The sequence below is a fragment of the Cyrtonyx montezumae genome, unplaced genomic scaffold (genome assembly GCF_038088225.1).
Source record: "Cyrtonyx montezumae isolate F1298 unplaced genomic scaffold, pur_monq_1.0 scaffold_23, whole genome shotgun sequence".
In the NCBI taxonomy this organism is placed as follows: domain Eukaryota; kingdom Metazoa; phylum Chordata; class Aves; order Galliformes; family Odontophoridae; genus Cyrtonyx; species Cyrtonyx montezumae.
In genome coordinates this window covers 4,555,391-4,572,724 of record NW_027071970.1, presented here as the reverse complement: position 1 = coordinate 4,572,724, position 17,334 = coordinate 4,555,391, and the positions used below count along the sequence as shown (strand labels likewise).

The following is a 17,334-nucleotide window of genomic DNA, read 5'->3' as shown; positions in this document are numbered from 1 at the left end:
TCCTTCAAACAAGATGGCAGGAGGTGTTAGACTAAGATCAGTGTGGCGTAGGCGTTCTGGCATTCTGCAGCATCTCAATTAAGAAATAAACACTGAAAACAGAAAATGAATAGTGTTTGCAGCATGTCAAATTAATAGCTGGAAATCAACATAGCTTGTTTGTTTTGATGGGCAAATGATAATAAACTGTTTATAAATCTTGTTAATATAAAAGCATTAAACCCAAATTCTTGGAAAGATGCACTGAATTGGCAATAAATTAATGTGAACACAGAAAACATATATGAAAAATTCAGATTCCCATCTCTCAGAAATACACAATATGTTGTGAAATCAAAAATATGGCAGTCTGATCCTCTCATTCCTTGAACAAAACAGTCATAATTGGCTTCTAATTGAAATGAAATGATAATAGGAGCTGAGCCATATAAGTACAGCATTAAATGCTCACAGCAGTCAAGCAAGATGAACAATAAGTTTTGACTTTCAAGTACAGTTTGAAGATGGTTTGGTGGTTGTTTTTTTTTCCATTTCAGTGGTGACAAAACTTTACTTCTAATGGGCAGTGGAGTAGCAATCAAACTGATTGCTAAATAAATGTTACCGTGATTGTCTGAAACTATTTCCTTTTAACTCAGTACCTTTAAGAATTCTCATCCTAATGAGCTCCACAGATTAGCTGATGAACTGTCTTACCTGGCTTTTGGTTGGCACTGAAGTGGCTGGGTATAAACAGAGACAGCTTTGGAAATTAGTATAGTCTGTTTGCATGGATTCAGCTGAGGGAGTGACAGGCATTATTCTGATTTTTAAGCTGTTATTCTGAAATTACTTTCCCTTAATTTTCTTTGAGCCAGGTGATCTCCCAAGGTTAAGCAGTCCTGCTTCTAAAGGAAGAACATGGAGGACAGAGATGAGTTCAAATCGTCCAAGAAAAAAATTATTTTTAATAGGATTTTTCAAACTAGAGAGAACTTTGTGGTGAACAACTGATTCTATCGTGTAGGTGCAATTTCTGTTTTTCAGGTACTCACTGTTTTTAGGAGTATTCCTGATAGGCAGTTTTGGCAAGCATGTAACTTGTATTACTGAATAAAAATGTTTGTACATGTATTTTTTTGTTTCTTTGCTAAAGAAACAAAGCAGTATTTGTGGTGTATCCCTAACGTGGTTTGGAGAACAAACTTAATGAATGCTATGCTTGAGGTATCTAATAATGTGCAGGTTAATTTGAAGGATAGAGTCCTCCAGATGCTCTACTCCAGCATGGAATAACTTGAACCATAGGTCTGGATAACTTAGTAAGTTCATACAACCCCTGTGAGTTCTGCACCATGCAGTGAAATATCCCTTATGGCTCTAGACTAGATTGCATTGTAGAGACCAATGACTTTGTGTTCTCAGTGTGATGGCTTGTTCTTCTCATCCTGGAAAAAAGTCACACTCACTCAAACGCATAAGAAGACTTTTATAAAAATAAAATTTACATTAACTGTTCCACACAACTTCACAGTTGTTTATAAAAACTCAATTGAATTTGATATTGAAAATATTAAGATATCTAATAACTCAAAACACTTTACTCATTGGATAGCCTAGGATAATTATCCTTTGCACATTTATTTTTACAAATATAATGAGAGAAGGAAGTTACTGTTCATGTGGTTTCTGTCCTTCAAAGAAGAAAGTCATTATTACAGCATACAGAAAATAACTACATAGGATAATGAATGTGCAACCCACTGGCCCAACGTGAAACCAGGATGCAATGAAGTACAGCATTAGCAAGGAAATAAGAGTCCTGTAGCTAGCCAGAAACCTCAGACTGATTCTTGGTCCCCAGTTCTGGTTTGTTCTGTCCTTCAGCACAGGGCTGTACCTGATTTTCTGTACGAGGTGAGGGTTTGTAAGATGGTAGCGACAAAATCTGCCGACAAAATCTTCCCTGGAGCAAAGCACATCCATCCGATCAGCAAACTGAGGCAAGGAAAATTTAAACATCAGTATTCTACTGCAACTAATGGTATAAGGTAAGCATCACTTATTTTACAGTTTTCTTCATTTGTAGCATGAGGTTATAAGGGGAAAGTGTTAACAAGAGATGTTAAAAATGTATCAAATACACTAAAGCAATTCTGTTTAACTGTGGACTTCCATTGTGTCCATAGGAAGAAAAAGACTTCCTTTTTCCAGTTTTAGGAGTATTTATTCGGAATTATATTATGCTCAAGCAAAGATAATTTAAAATATTGAGTGTTTTGTGTAGGGAAAGCAAAATTAGAGGTAAACTAGCAGGCTTAATGCTATTAGGAAATACTTATGCACACATCCATTGTCAGTATATACCATTGCACACCCTCAATAAAGAAGAGAATGCAAGAACAAATCAAGCATCGCATATGTGTAGATTAATAAAGAACAGGAATTTGCAGTGAAAGACTGTGCTGTACTTACCCTTTCATTAAGGGCTGAGGATAAACGATACAGGAGGCGGACAAGAGTGGCATTTTCATAACTGCGTATGGGCTGAAGCTCAGCATCCCCTTGATACTGTACATCAAACCTGCGTAAGCCATTTATCATCTAGAAACGAAGAAATAAACCCTGTATCTTGTAGCTCCCACCTGAAATGCCTTTATACATGCAGCTTGCTTAGCCCCAGGAAAACTGCATTTCTTGAGATGTAGGACAGCTTGTTTTCTTAAGAACGATCTCGGGCAGCAGTATGGAATTATTCTCCTCTCACCTGGTACCGGCCAAGGGGTGTAAGAATGAGGCCATCCTCACTTTCAGTGCAGTCTGGAAGCTGTTTTTTTCCATTCTCATCTTGAGCTGTCCCACACTTCATCATCATCTGGGTCAGCTGCGCTTCATTCAGCTGTTGAAGAACAACACTGTGCTAAAGTACATTTTTAGAAGAAAGATTGACCTCCCAATATACCACATGATGTTATGATGTGGAATATCAATAATACAACAAAAATCATAGAACCATAACAAAGATCTATTTTATCTGCCTTCCCTTTCACAAACTCCTTAGCAGTGGATGCCTTTGACAAACAGCACAAGTACCAAATCCTTTAAAAGCACCTCATGAGAAATAAAAAGGAGATTAAGTCTTGAGATTTCTGTACTTATCAAATGCCAGAGAAGCACTCTGTTTGATACCCCCTTTCTCCACAAGAGGACCAAAATAGCTGTCTTACAATTAGTTCTGAGTGTATGCAGCAAACTGAACTTAATCTGTTCCAAGTTTAACTGAAGAGACAACATCAAGTGCATCCCTTTATGTAGAGCTGCAGCTGTATGTTGTATTTCTTGTACTTCTCTACATTTAGAAGACACAGGACTGGTTTTCAAGTCTAGGCTGGGCACTGTCTCTGTAAATGTGAGAGTAGGTACAACTTAAGTTACATAAGCTAAAGAAGAGTTCAATAAAATGGTTACTTAAAGTGGGCTTGATCATTATAAATTCAGTTCTGTTTATATTGAAATGCATTCTGAAGTACTTAGGTGAAGTCAAGCCTAATACTGTATTTAGAAGTTTTCTGGCAGGGTCACTGCATGGCTTTGTGACTCCAAAAAGTGTAAGAGAGCTAGAACTGTATTTGAGAAATCCTGGCTTTTGTTCACGCTGCCTCACTGGAACTCATTAAAAAGGTGTTATGCATACCTTAAAGATTTGACACAAGTATTCCAGTGCCTTTTCTAAATATTCATCTGTTTTTTTGATGCTGTCTTGTCCAATTTCATCAAGGTCATTGCCTGTGCCATTCATCTCAGATGTTGTAAACTTAAACCACGAGAAGAAGGAATGGCTAGCTGTTGTCTCTGCAGAATGGTCTGATATGGATTTTGCTGTCTGCTGTGCCTGGCAGATCAGCTGAGCCAGTTTTAACACCTGAAACAAACACAGTAATTAAATATAGGCTGTAGAGGACTGTTAAACATCAATACATGGATAAAACTGTGCCTTCATACCTGACCGAGGGAGCAAGCACAGCAGACTTGCTCACTTTGCTCACAGGAACTTGTACTAGGTCTGTTAGTTGCGTTTCAATGAGGTGAACATAAGTTCTTTGCAGCTGAAGTATTTAATAAATGCTTGATTTTTTTCCACCTGTTTTTTTTTTTTTTCCTTCTTCCTGCTAGTGTTATCTGAATGGCTGATGGATATTGCTCAATATAATGAATCAGAAATTCACAGTAAACATTTGGAAATAAAAACTATTAATCCCTTACATCATCATCTTATTTACCAAAGTGCAAGCAGATCTTTAAAGCTGTGCCAAGTGAAGTTTTCTACTCCTAACTTCTCATAACATGGATGCTATAGATGCTCAGAATTAAGAGAACACTTGTCAAAATCAAAAGACGTGATGAGATGCCTGTTGCTTACCAAGTTCCTGACTTCTGTACCAAACATCTGTTTGTACTGGAAGTCCTGTCCTTCCAGGCTGTAAACATGGCTCTTCACCTTAAAGGAGGCATCTGTAATAGTTGGAGGCCATGATGACAAGAAGCTTCCACCAAGTGTGGGAGTCATAAAAAGTCGGTGTTGACGATGAGGAATAACGAGCTCGGGCTCCAGGAATAACTGTTCTCCTAGAATTTAAGAGTAGTGAAGAAGCTTACACATAATATTTCAGGTTTTGTCTGAACAAAGTCTAGCTGCAAAGCATCTTAAGGCAGTTGGGTTAGGGTATTTTACATTTTCTTACATCAGAGCATACTTAAATGCCAGCTGTACAGACAGCATTTTAAGCCTATAATTAGTTTTCAACTAAGGCATTGGAAAATCACAACATTTAAAGAATTAATACTTGTTAAATCTTGCCTCTCCTGAATTTCCAGTTTCCTAGTTATCCTTAAGTGAAAATGTAACTAGCTGCCTAGTTCTTTTCTAAGCATAAGCACACTTAGGAATATAAGAAGTTCCAATCCTGAGCTAAATAACCACATAAGACTATTGTAAGAAATACTAACTTTACTGTAAACACCCAATGTTGTGTTCTTCAGGGAAAATTTGAAATGTAACGTTAGAAATAAATGTGAAGACACAGATATCTTAATGGTAAAGTGGCATGTAAAACAGGACAGTATATCTGTTCAGTACTTCTGAAGTAGGTTGGTACCTATTGAGAAGAAAGAGACAGGACAGCATAAGATGTCAAAATATCCATTTACCTTTCAGGATCATTTCAGCTAGGTTGGGCTGAGCAAAGACCTTGGCTACTCGGAACACCATGAGGGCATTTTTTGGGCTGACCAAGTCTGTTCGAAGAGTTCTGTTCAAAAATCCTACAAACAGCTTGGTGTACATCAGTAGGTTTTCTTGAATGAAGGCAGCCCTGTAAGGAGTGAGTACAGGATTTGTGAGTACAGCTACTTAGATATATTTTTATTTGTCTGCTAGAAATTCACTAAGGGAACGTTTTTGTACTATCATCTCTGGAAAGATTTATCTCTTTGCACTGAGACAAAAAGAATACAACAAAAGGCTGTAAGAAATAATTTCTGATCTTGTGCAGGAAGCTAATTCACGTTAGGGGATACCTTGAGATGTGTTTCAGACTCATGGCTGCTTTCCTGCTTACCATTTCTCTGACACGCTGCGAGGCAGGAGCTCTGCAGTTTGAGGTGGCTTTTCAGGAGCGTATCTCCAAGGCTGTAAGTAACTTAACCACATCTCAAGAACCTAAGCAAAAACCACACAAAAAACCTAAGCAAAAGCCACACAAAACAGTGAAGTCTTACTTTATTTTTCAACTCTTAATTACTTTAAATCACGACCTATTAGTTTTCCTGCTTGTAGAAAGTAATGTTTGCAGGAACTTGCTATCATTAATGCTGTATAATTTATATTCATGGTATGTTTTATTAGATAAGAAATAATGCCTTCTATCTGTTTTAAGAGTAGCTACTCTTTCCAAGCAGCCACCACTTTCAATGTCAGAAAAAGCCTCTGTCACAAAATCCGTTAGTCTTTTTTCTTTTTAAATACCTCTAACTGGTAGTCTTTCCCTAACATCAAGTGTATGTGTTATAAAAAGATTTCACTGCTTTAAGAAAAAAACAAAACAAGCAAGTGAATGGTGCTAGGCAGTAGTAATTAATAGCAATTTTGTTGAGCACATTCTCTGCTAAGCAGGTACATACCGCTCTGAAAGAGGCATCCAGTGGCCAGTGACCAAAGCAGTGCTGCAGAAAGATGTAAAGTTTCTGCTGGACAAACCGAGGAATCACAACCCTGTATAGGGATTTGGACACAGTCAAACATATAAACCAACACTGAGTCTTAAAACTAACAACCCAATCCACTTCCAGAAAGGCAAATACAGAACAGACTGACCCAGACTTTTTTTTCCTTAATGGAAGCCATCAGCCACTTAGTTTCAACTTAAATACACGTGTAAAACCTTCCATTAACCTTAGTTGGAAGCCTCTGGTAGCATTTTCTTTTTTTTTTTGACTGGTACCAAAACAAGACTAGTTTAGCAGGCAAGGCATCTGCATTCTGAAGTTGATTTCCTACCTAATAAGTATGACAGATATTTTCCATAAGCTCTCACATACATACTCCCATGCTTTGAGTGATGTACTCCTCAATTTAGCTATCAAAACATCTCATGGAAAACACAGTTTGTCAGGCAGAAAATCTATTTGTTCCAGAGACAGACTGCTCATGCACCTACCTACCTTTTAAACTCTTCTAGTGGGCTGGCAGTGTGGGAATGGGCTGAAGGGGAGAGAGGCTCTGGTTTCAGGCTGTTACTGAAAGTGTGCAGATGTTTCACAAGCAGTCTTACCACCAGCACGTGCTCTTCAGTGGGTTTAAATGATTCCTACATTTAAAGCAAAAGACATGAAGAGAGTAGCCATTACATGCTAACTCTCCAGAAGATCATTCACAAAAGTGGCATTTTCAGAATAGAAATTTAAACACAATTGCTCTCTTTTAGGTTTTTCACTGTAGTTTGGTGCCAGGTAACCTTACACAGACATGCTCCCCAGGACAAACTGCATCAGCCTTCTGCCATCACCAGTTCACTAATAAAATAATAGTGCATTTTTGATAACGTGATTGTAAGAAAAAGCATCTGCAGTATTCTAAGGCACTGAATTCCACAATAGCACTCTCTATGGGCGAGCATAACAGAACAGAATCTGTGTAGATTTCAGTCTATCCCTGTCTGAAGGAAGGGTGTTCAGCCTTTCACTATGGCTATAAGTTCACTGCTGTGAACAGCACAAAAGATCTTTTGTTATGCTCTTGGCTGAGTTTCCTTAGAGTTCTCCTTACTCTGCTGGTACTCATCTGTCCTATAAGAATAATGCTGGAAAGAGTTACAGTAGGAATATGTACTGCTTCAAGCCCTGCATGATCCTATTACTTCTAGCATTGTTACAGGTAGAAGTAGCCCAGGTAGGAATAGCACAAGGAGTGATGGTGAGCCACAGTGACATTGCTAGCAAATGAGCAAGTATATGACATAGCAGGGAGATGAATGTGGTAAAAAAAGGAACTAGCTCTGGGCCCAACACCAGAGCTGGGCTGCTGCACAGTCTGGAGACAAACCCTTAACTCCTTTGCTACTGTAATCTGCTTTAGGAACAGTGAACTAACCTCAATCCGCTACTGAAGGTGAAGTTTAAGATACCATTTATATTCTGTCTCACAGCTTTCATATTTCTAGAAAGAGTGTATATGAAACTGAAGTTACAGCTGCAAATATAACGGAAGAGGCTGGAAAAGTGTATTAGTAGCTGCAAGACATTTCCAGAATGCCATAATGAAGCTATGCTGAGGTAAGATTTCTGAATGTGGCTCTAGGAGACTGACTGGTATTTCATATAAAAAGCCTCTGCTTCTTGACTGCTCTAGCTATGTATGTACATGGATATATGCATATAGCTACTGTGCGTGTCCATGTCCTCTTGCCTGTGATGCCTGAGCTAACAGATGCTCTTTCACATTTTTTATTGGGTCAAAAGTTTTTCTTAAGGTTTTCTTACATGTTAAAGATGACTCCAGAAGAACCAAAGCTTGACAGATCTCTTACTATTGTACAGACAGATCTGCTCCACTAGAGGAACCTCAGATAACCTATTACCAGTTCTACTGAAGGTCTTGCTTGTGTTCTTGACAGCCCCTAGTAAGTAAGCATGCTTTCTAGAGTCCTAAGGAGTTTAGATAAAGATGTCCAGAACTAATCAAAGACATTTAGTATCCTGCTGTATGCCAAGAGGTGTCATTCTAGGCTGCACTTGAAAGTACCTTTGGAACCTGCAGAAATACCATTTCAGTACATGACTTCAGGTCACAACAGCTTTTCCATTTAGGAGTTCTTATTCTCCTAGTCCAGATCAGCAACACAAGGAACATTACTGCTTTAAAGGTATTTTTCCTCATAACCATTGCTGGTTTTTTTTCCCCCAAACCTTAGGTTACAGGATGTATGCATGTATGCTATTCTTACCACAGTAATTAGGTAAGTAGCAAAAAAAAAAAAAAAGCAGAAAAAAAAAAGCAGTGGTAGCCAAGCAGTCATTCCTATTTTTGTTTTTAAGCAGCATCTTGAGATGTTGCACAAAAATAACAGATGTAAAAGCAGGAAAATTCCATCCAGTACTAAAGAGCTTTATACTGTACTAAGAGCTTTATACTGCATGTGCTTAGCCCTCCCCTTTCCCAGAATGAAAACCCAGTGAACAAAGGGCTGGAGTAAGGAAAGAAGAATCAGCAATCTGGTCCAGCAGGAATGTTCTTGCATGCACATTTCCTGAACAATCTGCAAGTGTACCACTTGTGTCATTTTGCAAAGCAGGACTATCAAGTTCACACAGCCACTACAAATTTAGCACTATCCCATGGCATTTCCCTGGCTGAAAAAACAAACAAAACCCACCCGAACAAACTAGGCATCAACTGTTTTCATTCTGGATTACAGCCATGCAAATTCTGATCTTCTTTTCCAGTCAGAGTTTGCATAGATTATTAGTTTTTGAGAGGCAGAAGTCTGCAGTCAGTGAGGCCAGTATGGATGTCAGAAGTTAGCACAGCTGATAACAAATGTCCTCCTACAATGCATTAAAAGAATGCATTCTAAACATGGAGTTCCCAATTAGTCCTCATACACACTAAACTTCAAATGCTTTCTCCACGACCTTTGCTAGTATTTCTCACTATCTGCTCTTACTAAAAATTAATTGTACCTCACTATTTTGTACTCAGGTTATTAAACCATGAGGTAGTTGTATAGCAGCTTCTTCTATGAGCAGCGGTACACTCTGCAGATTATAAGATGGAACAAGATTTTTAAAAAGGAAACAATGAAAAGATGATAATACTTGGTATGCGTGGAGGGCCTGGTAGCTGGATTGGGCAGGACTACCGTGGTGTTTACTGGAGATACTGAGTCTGTAGTGGAGAACCTCCAGCTGAGACAACAGAAACAAAAAAGGAAGGGGTGAGGGGGAAAAGGAGAGAAGAGAGCAAGAGAAAAAAAAAGTGAGAATGAGCCCAAGGAAGAAGGGTGTGGGGAAAAATGAACATCACAAATACAGTCAGGGACAACATATCACAATAACAACTGCAGCCACAGTATCCTCTTGAGTTATCCAGTAGCATGGTTCCACAGTGATTCACAGCCTTTACCAACTTGCAGATACAAGTGAAAGAAGTGTGGCTGTGGACTGTTCTTTTTGCTGTCCCCAGATCAAGTAGCAGTACAGGAAAAGGAGCTTTTCCCCAATAAACTATGGAACTACATCAGGTCCACAAGAACAACTGATCCTAAACCCCCAGTTCAGCAACAGGGCTTTACAGTGTTGGTTTTATTTCTTTCCCAATAGTTAATAAATGTTCATTTTTCTGCATGCTTTTTTTATACTAATTGAAAGCTTTATCATTTTTTCCTGCAGTGCTGGAGAAGCAGGATTTGTGTACTAGGAAGATACTCAAATTCATACTTTCTTCTTCCTCCCAAAGAGGAAGAAGGGGAAGAGGTTGGCTTTTCATGATCAGTGTTAGTGTGATCAGTCACCTTTCTTGTACTTCAAGGCCATCTGGTAGGTTTGCAGGTCTTGTGAACTTCCTCAGAAGAGGGTATTGCTTTTACTGTTTGGGAAACATTGAACACACACAAAAGCAAAAGGAGATCTAACATACAGTGTTATGCTCATGCAAATGGCAACTTGCCTTAACACTGAAATCCCTGCAAGCCTCCACCAGTTCCCTTCTTGGATGAAGATAAATTTCTTGACAGTGTGATGGTGAAAAGGATACTGTGGCAAACAGTGACACACATGTATGAAATCAATGAATAAACATGAAACAATGTACACTACACTGATCCCAGCAACTGTTGTCAGGCATCTAAACTAACTCCCCTGATCACACCTCTGTTGCCTTTGATCAGTCCTCACTCAATCTTCTCTAGGGCCAGTTTGGTATCCTTTGGTTTTATACTCTTCTTGGAGTGGTAGAATTGTTACTGCAAGTTCCTCAACATCTCAAGCACATCATCTGCTGCAGAATCAGTAACAAGAGCCTGTCCTCTAACAGGTGTTTGCATGCAGTGCTGGGGTCTGTGGCACCTGGCACTGGAAGGTCAGGAAGCATTACATAAAGAACCAACAACTTTTTAGTAAGAGTTCATTGTGATCACAGCAGAAGGGAATAGGAAAAGAAATGCTGCATGCTTGGGCTCTGGATCATCTGAGGAGAAAGTGAACGGAGAATGTAAAAGAACAGGGAAACAGCTGAATTAACAGAGAGTGCAGAGAAACTCAGCATAACAGTGACCACGCAGGTTTGAACCAGACCCAGGATGAATTCAAAACAGTACAGCAGGAAAGTACCTTCTCAAAATAACTTTATTTCCTACTAATTCTTGACTAAATGGCATCAAGTGAATGTGCCTAACTAGTCATCATTTTATAAATAAGGTTTAGAGTGATCTTGGATTTTCAGTCAAACCCTTTAACCCTTAAGTTAAAACAAAGCTTGTACTTCTGCATATTCTGCTTCCTTGTTTGAGGAACTATTAAGCAGACTATTAAAGCTTCATACAGTGATTTCAGGAGGATAGTTTAAGCAACAATGACTTTGAACAGTTCTGTCCCCAACTCAAATGGAACCTCTCCTCAGTCCTCCAAAAGTGATCCTTCATCCATTTTTGGATATTGCAGGCAATTCCTGTCCCTTTCTCAGGCATTAAAAAAAAGACTGTTTTTGCACGTCCATGATTGCTTCTCATAAAGGATGAAGGTATCAGCAGGCAGCAGTGGCCTCAAATTGCAACTTAACACACCTCATAGAGGAGCATGTAGTGATGATTTTTCAGTAACTTTAAGCTTCTCTTAGGCCTTATTCTACATCAGAGTTCCTGCCTAAATTGTCTCTCTAATTAAGAAAGCATCTGGAACACAGAGAGCAAACAGAGGAGAGAAGTTTAGCAGTCATCACTTCTGGCTTAAGCACAGCACTTGATGCACAAAGACTAGACAGACAGACAGACAAGCAAAGCACTGGTGCACAGCCATACTGCTGGGATTCTCAAGTGTAAATGCTTCAGTATTAATAAGAGCTTGAAGTCTGACTGCAGTGTTAAGATTAAAAGAGAACCCAGCAGCTCTTCCCCAACAAAACATACATGTTTGTTACTTTACAGCCTGGTGAAGCTGAGGAGAATTTCTGTTAATGAGCTCTTGTTACTCCTTCAAACAAGAATAAATCTTGAGTAGTTTTTGTGTTTTTCTCCCCTCATACAGAAATCCCACTAAACTCAGAAAGAGTTTTAAGGATCAACATATTCTCCATAAAGTTCCTTTTGCATTTATAGTGCCTCTGATCTTATCCTCCCTATTACATAGTTATCATATACAATAGTTTTACTGGACAGGCCATCACAAACTCCTTAAAACAGTACATTAAATGGGCAAGAACTTGTTCTAAACTTGTAGCCACAAAGTGCTTCTGACACCATTTTATGGTAAAAAATCTATTTTGGAATACGAAACAACAAAATGGTTTATGCACTTAGAACTGAAAGACAATTCAGTAAAATTTCTCTTTTGAATTTGGCTTTATCCTAAAAGGTGGATAAAGAATTTTGAAATTTCTCAGGGTTAACAGTAACACTGAATTGCTATTTCTCCTGGAAATCAATTTTTGATTATTTTAGCAGTTTTTTTTACCCCAGTGCAATTTAACCTGGTTTTACAGTGGCATCTTTCCCATCATTTAGCACTTTGATGCTCAGATGATATTCAGATGGTTGTGACCATCCCAAAATAAAACGAAAAAGAAACACCACTGTTTCTGCAGTGAAGCCAAATCTGGATGACGCACAGCACTTTCCATAACTGGAGAGTAGCAATTTGGACACACTCATGTAGATACTTAGGTAAGTTTTCTTTCCATCAGAGCAGCATACCAAAATAATTCTCTACAGATTTACTCCAAGATAAATCAAACCTCAGATGATGTACATGAGCGAAATACAATCGATTACCTTGACATGAGGGGACTGCATTTTCTGGTACATTTCCAGTGAATAATGATGAAGCCACATCTCAACAAAGATCTGCAAAAACAAATATTTTCTCAGCTAGGGGAACAACTATTCCAGAATTTGTCAGTTGCTATCAAGGTAATGAAGACCACAGTGGGTCATTTGGAAACCAATCTGTACTTGTAAATAAGGCATGCAGATGTTCACGGATGTTTCAGGTTATCATCCAATCAACATAAGTGAGTGTTGGTGCACTGCTGCACCTGCTAAATAAACATCAGGTAATTGAGCTCAGCGATGTGATAGGAACTTGTTTCAGAACAACTGTTAAATCCAGATTTTCCTTTCCCTTTCCTGATGGTGAGGAGAAGCAACTTTTCTGCATTTAACCTTTGCTTAAAGCACAGAGCTGATGTAACATTTATATATATATACACACATACATATAGAAAAGAACCAGATTTAGAAACTTCTCAGGAAAAATATTCCTCAGTTAGCAACAAGAAATGTGCTGGGTCTTTTTTCCCCCCTTCCCTTAAATCCAACCTACTTGAAGTAGTGTTTCTGATCTCCATATCTCCTGGGAAGCTGGGTCAGCATTCACAGAAGGCTGATGGGCAATGTGCCGTTTCAGCAGGCTGGTGTGATGCATGCCATAGGAAGTGAAAGGCACAGCTGGAGACCTTTGAAGGTGAATAGAAATGCTGAAGTCATTAAGCCTCAGTACAGGGAAATATATCATTACTTTTGATTACTGGTTTCTTAATTGAAAAAACAATTGAAGAAGGAAAATTGCACAGTTGATAGCACATTTTGAAATTCTGAATGATGCTGTAATTACAAGTCATTTTCATTTAAATTAACAAAATCCAACACCACGTTATTATTCACACTGCATCGAGCCAGCTTGACACAGCCCTTGTTATATTCAGTAATGCTGTCTTTAAAAACAACATTCTCCTATTATTGTTTTCTCTTTTCCATTCATGTTCATGAAATGTATTCAAAATGCAATTATAAAGGGTAGCACTGCCCTTTGTTTTCTACATTAATATAAAACTTCTAATATTGACAGCACTCAAAATGCAGTGATCTTGTTATGTAGGTTCTGATGCATGTACTTTCCTGTTCAAGGTGAAGCTATTTTTCAGACTTACAGTTTTACCACAGAGGTTTCATTTAAGTAAATATTTATTATTTTATTTCTCTAATTATGTAACAAGTACGTAGTGATGACAGAGAGCCTCTTCCTGATAGAGATTTATTTCCAACAAGCCACATTCTTTATGCAGTGCTATCACAATGTGCCTCTGGCTCTGCAGTCATTACCTGGGAGTTGGAGAAGGGATGGCTCCCCCAGGGTTTGAAGAAGGTGGAGGAAGGACACTTCCTTCTGTGGGTAGGAAACACTTCAGATATGTGTCCACCAAGATGAAATAAGCACTGTTGGAAGGGCTGATATGTTGGGTGATGGATGAGTTCTGAAACAAACAGCAGGTAGAATAACTAGTTGTATGGGAACTGTTGCAGTGAATCTAACTAAGTATGAGAAGAGCATCCCACTTTGTGGCACAGGTAACATCAGGAGGGGGAACCACATAACCAGACAGCACAGCACACACTACTGTGATTTTGACTGTATGAATTGTGCTACTGGTAGAAAGCTCTTTTGGAATCCATTGCCTGCTCCACATTCACGTATCATTGGACACACTGCTTACTGGTACATTCCAGATGGATATTTCTTCTATCAACATCATCTCCTTAGATAACTAAAGCAGTAACAAATTCTAGGATAGATAAAACTGTCCATTTAGCTGGACAGCCCCTAAGAAGGCTCTTAAAGCACTGCTACAAAAGACTCACACTATTTAAAATGGTGAAAGGTACTTACCTTCTGTGTAATTAAACTAATTGCAAAATAAAACATGTAATATTCAAATGGATCTGGAATAACAGAGTCAAGGATCAAATAATAGGAAAAAACAACAGGTACATCTGTTAGATATCTGGGGATGATGACTGGACATTGCATTTCTCTTTTGTCACAGGTATGTCGATTTGCTAGAGAGCTTAACAGCAAATTCAGGTCTGCCTTCTTGCTTTCCAATTGACCAAACATAACCAGTAAGTCAGAGGAATGCAAACACATCTTGCTACACACAGAGAAAGCTTGTCTCGAACTGAAACCCATAATGGCTTCCAACAAACAAAAAAAAGCAAAGTAAACAAATAAAAAGTAAAAAGCAGGAAACTGAACAAGCCTTTTGGCTTAGAAGACTCTTTATCTAACTGCTGAAAGGATACTCAGAGCCAAATTCAAACCTGAACCACCAGATGAAGGAAACTGGACTTTGTTGTGGTATAAAGAGCATTCTGGTAGGACCTGCTCTTGTATTGATGCTTTCACAGGACCCTGAAAGAGAGAGGATGGAATGTCAGTTGGACTACTTGACGTAATTACAGTGAATCTTTTCAGATTCTGAAACTGCTGCCTTCCAGGATTCTGGGAACATATCAAAATTCAGCTCAGTGGGATTTCACTGCATTGCAGCTGTTACTTGTGCAAATCCACTCTCTTTAGGTAACTGCCAACTTCTTCACAGAAAAATGAGTATTTCAGTGCAAGAAAAAAAAAACATTCATTAAGACTTTTTCCAGTTGGAGTGGGAGCAGCAGTACAGTGGTGTCTATCTGATAGCTTTGTTAGAGTAACTGAGCTGTGGAGTAACAATTATTCTTTTACTTAAAAACTATGGGAAGTACTGAGGTCACTAGGTAATGAGTGGTAAGAATAGAAGAAATATAGTGGAACAACTTGGCAGATAACCATTTCTGTATAGCTGTGAAATATTATACTTCATCTCCAGGACAGTAGTTGGCCTTCAAACTCATGGCCTCAAAGCACTGCTCCCTGATGAGCATGGAAAACTGTTTTCCACCCTACAACTACTGGTAACCACTATGAAGTGCACCACTTTCTCTCATGATGCAACAAGAATCAAAGTGCAACATTGTTGGTTTAGCAGAACAAATATCTAGCTGCTGATAGCCACCATCTCCTATAAATTTATGGCTGGGAATTCTCCTCTGCAGCCATTTAACGAGACATGTATGTTGTAACATGACCTAGGTTGAACCTTGCGTATGAAATGTGTGCAATGTTCCAATAGCTGCAACACCTACTTCTTATAAATGTTTCAGGTACTCACTGGAAGATAGGAGACTGGGAAGTCATATCTGTACTCTTCTGCTTGGAGCTTGTAAACCAGTTTCATCATTGGACCACTGCAAACCAGCATTGAAAAGAAAATACATGGTAAGCATTCTTTTTTGTCTCTCTTCTGCAATTACATGTTTGCACCAATGTAAAAAAGTCAGTTCTTCACGGTGCTTTTTACTGTACTGAAATGCACGAGCTTACCTGGGATCCAGGAAATCCAAAGCCACAGAATACTCAGTAGGATTTGTTCTTCCTTGCAAACAGCGAAGATTCCAGCCCACGATGATGCCATCCAGGCTACCAAAAATGCTCTCCACCAACCACGGGAAGATGCCATGTAGTTCCTGCCAGGAGAACAGACACCACAAGTGAGCATTTATGGTTCCTTGCTCGATCAATCCCTATTGCAGGCTTCAGAATATACAACGCTACTTTCTACCAGCTAATAACAGCACACAATTAGTTATTACTGCTTCCAGATTATTAATGTCTGGGCAGAGCTTCCACCCAAAATAATATATTATGGCAATTACAGGAAATTTATCCTCATTTCTGTTCCAACTGGAGTTGCCACAACACCAATTAGCAGCACACCACTCTAAATTCTAGTTCTCCCTATAAATGCAGGTTGAAAGGTATAAACAAAGTGCAGTCAACTGAAACAGCCCTTTGTGACTTGAAATGTTTGTTCAACACTTGGGAAGTAGCAGACACTCAACGTTTCAACCAAGATCCCCAGAAGGAAGAAGTCTTTTACAGTGAGCACGGTGAGGCACTGGCACAGGTTGCTGTTATGTGGTTGATGCCCCATCCCTGGAGACTTCCAAGGCGAGGCCCGGGCAACCTGATCTAGCTGTGGTGCCCGTGTTTGCTGCAGGGGAGTTGGACTAGGTGGCCCTCAGAGGTCCCTTCCAACTCTAAGGATTCTGTGATTCTAACTCTTAGAGTAATAAGAACAAAGACAACTGTAACCCAAAGAGACCCCCACGACCAGAGCTGGGTCCTCCCGGGCAGCCCGCAGCCGCTCACCTTGGCAGGAAACTCCTCAATCAGCGTTTCCAGATCGTGGCACCTCTGAGCAAACGGCTTATTGACACAGTCCGCCTTCAGCGTGGCCTGTTACAAGCGACACGAGAATCAGACCCCGGCGCCAAGAAAGGCAACGCTGACCACAGCCACGGCACCGAGCCCCGCTACACCGCTCCCCACAAAGCATTCCTGTCGGCGTTACTAAAGCAACACCGCCATTCTGATAACGAAAGGCGCATCAGCTCAGCGCTGATAACCTCCCCCAGACCTCAGCCCAACCCCACTCACCAACAGGAAGCTGGGCTGCTGCAGGTATGGAGCGGCCATGTCCGCAGCCAGGCCTCCCGCCGCGCCTCAGCTGTCGCAGTTCTTTGGCGTCATCGCTCGTCCGGCGCGCAGTGATGACGTCACATCATGCGCCCTCTCCAGTGCTCTTGTTGCTATGGCGACGCGCTTCCCAGCTGTTCTAATGGATGCCTTTAAAAAAGAAAAAAAAAATAGTACACTGTGATTACTGGAGCACCAGTAATATGTGTGCCAAAATAATAATAATATTTAAAAAAT

At 39.6% G+C, this 17,334-nt stretch overlaps 1 protein-coding gene across 2 annotated transcripts; it reads right to left on the bottom strand.

Annotated features, from left to right (window-relative positions):
* Nucleotides 1–1,448: 1,448 nt before the first annotated feature.
* SMPD4 (sphingomyelin phosphodiesterase 4) lies at nucleotides 1,449–17,114 on the bottom strand. 2 transcript variants are annotated; one of them, XM_065738961.1, is made up of 19 exons: nucleotides 17,059–17,114; nucleotides 16,771–16,857; nucleotides 15,943–16,085; nucleotides 15,731–15,806; nucleotides 14,826–14,934; nucleotides 14,413–14,465; nucleotides 13,848–13,999; nucleotides 13,069–13,201; nucleotides 12,519–12,590; nucleotides 9,352–9,441; nucleotides 6,700–6,845; nucleotides 6,160–6,250; nucleotides 5,598–5,698; nucleotides 5,188–5,351; nucleotides 4,400–4,605; nucleotides 3,674–3,901; nucleotides 2,747–2,878; nucleotides 2,455–2,583; nucleotides 1,449–1,977 (listed from the first exon to the last, which is right to left on the bottom strand). In XM_065738961.1, the coding sequence occupies exons 1-19, from the start codon at nucleotides 17,095–17,097 to the stop codon at nucleotides 1,651–1,653; spliced, it is 2,478 nt and encodes an 825-aa protein (XP_065595033.1). In that variant the 5' UTR covers nucleotides 17,098–17,114; the 3' UTR covers nucleotides 1,449–1,650. The 2 variants fall into 2 exon arrangements, with proteins under 2 accessions (XP_065595033.1, XP_065595034.1); XM_065738962.1 differs by lacking the exon at nucleotides 9,352–9,441.
* Between the last annotated feature and the right edge of the window lie 220 nt (nucleotides 17,115–17,334).

What these genes read in the sequence shown, in the direction of transcription:
- SMPD4 (XM_065738961.1), bottom strand. Translation starts at nt 17,097, where the DNA reads ATGGCCGCTCCATACCTGCAGCAGCCCAGCTTCCTGTTG. An exon ending in AGCTGAAATGATCCTGAAAG is followed by an intron (nt 4,606 to 5,187) that starts GTAAATGGATAT and finishes CTTAAATTCTAG; the next exon opens with GAGAACAGTTATTCCTGGAG. An exon ending in ACTTGTGTCAAATCTTTAAG is followed by an intron (nt 2,879 to 3,673) that starts GTATGCATAACA and finishes GTTCTTCAACAG; the next exon opens with CTGAATGAAGCGCAGCTGAC.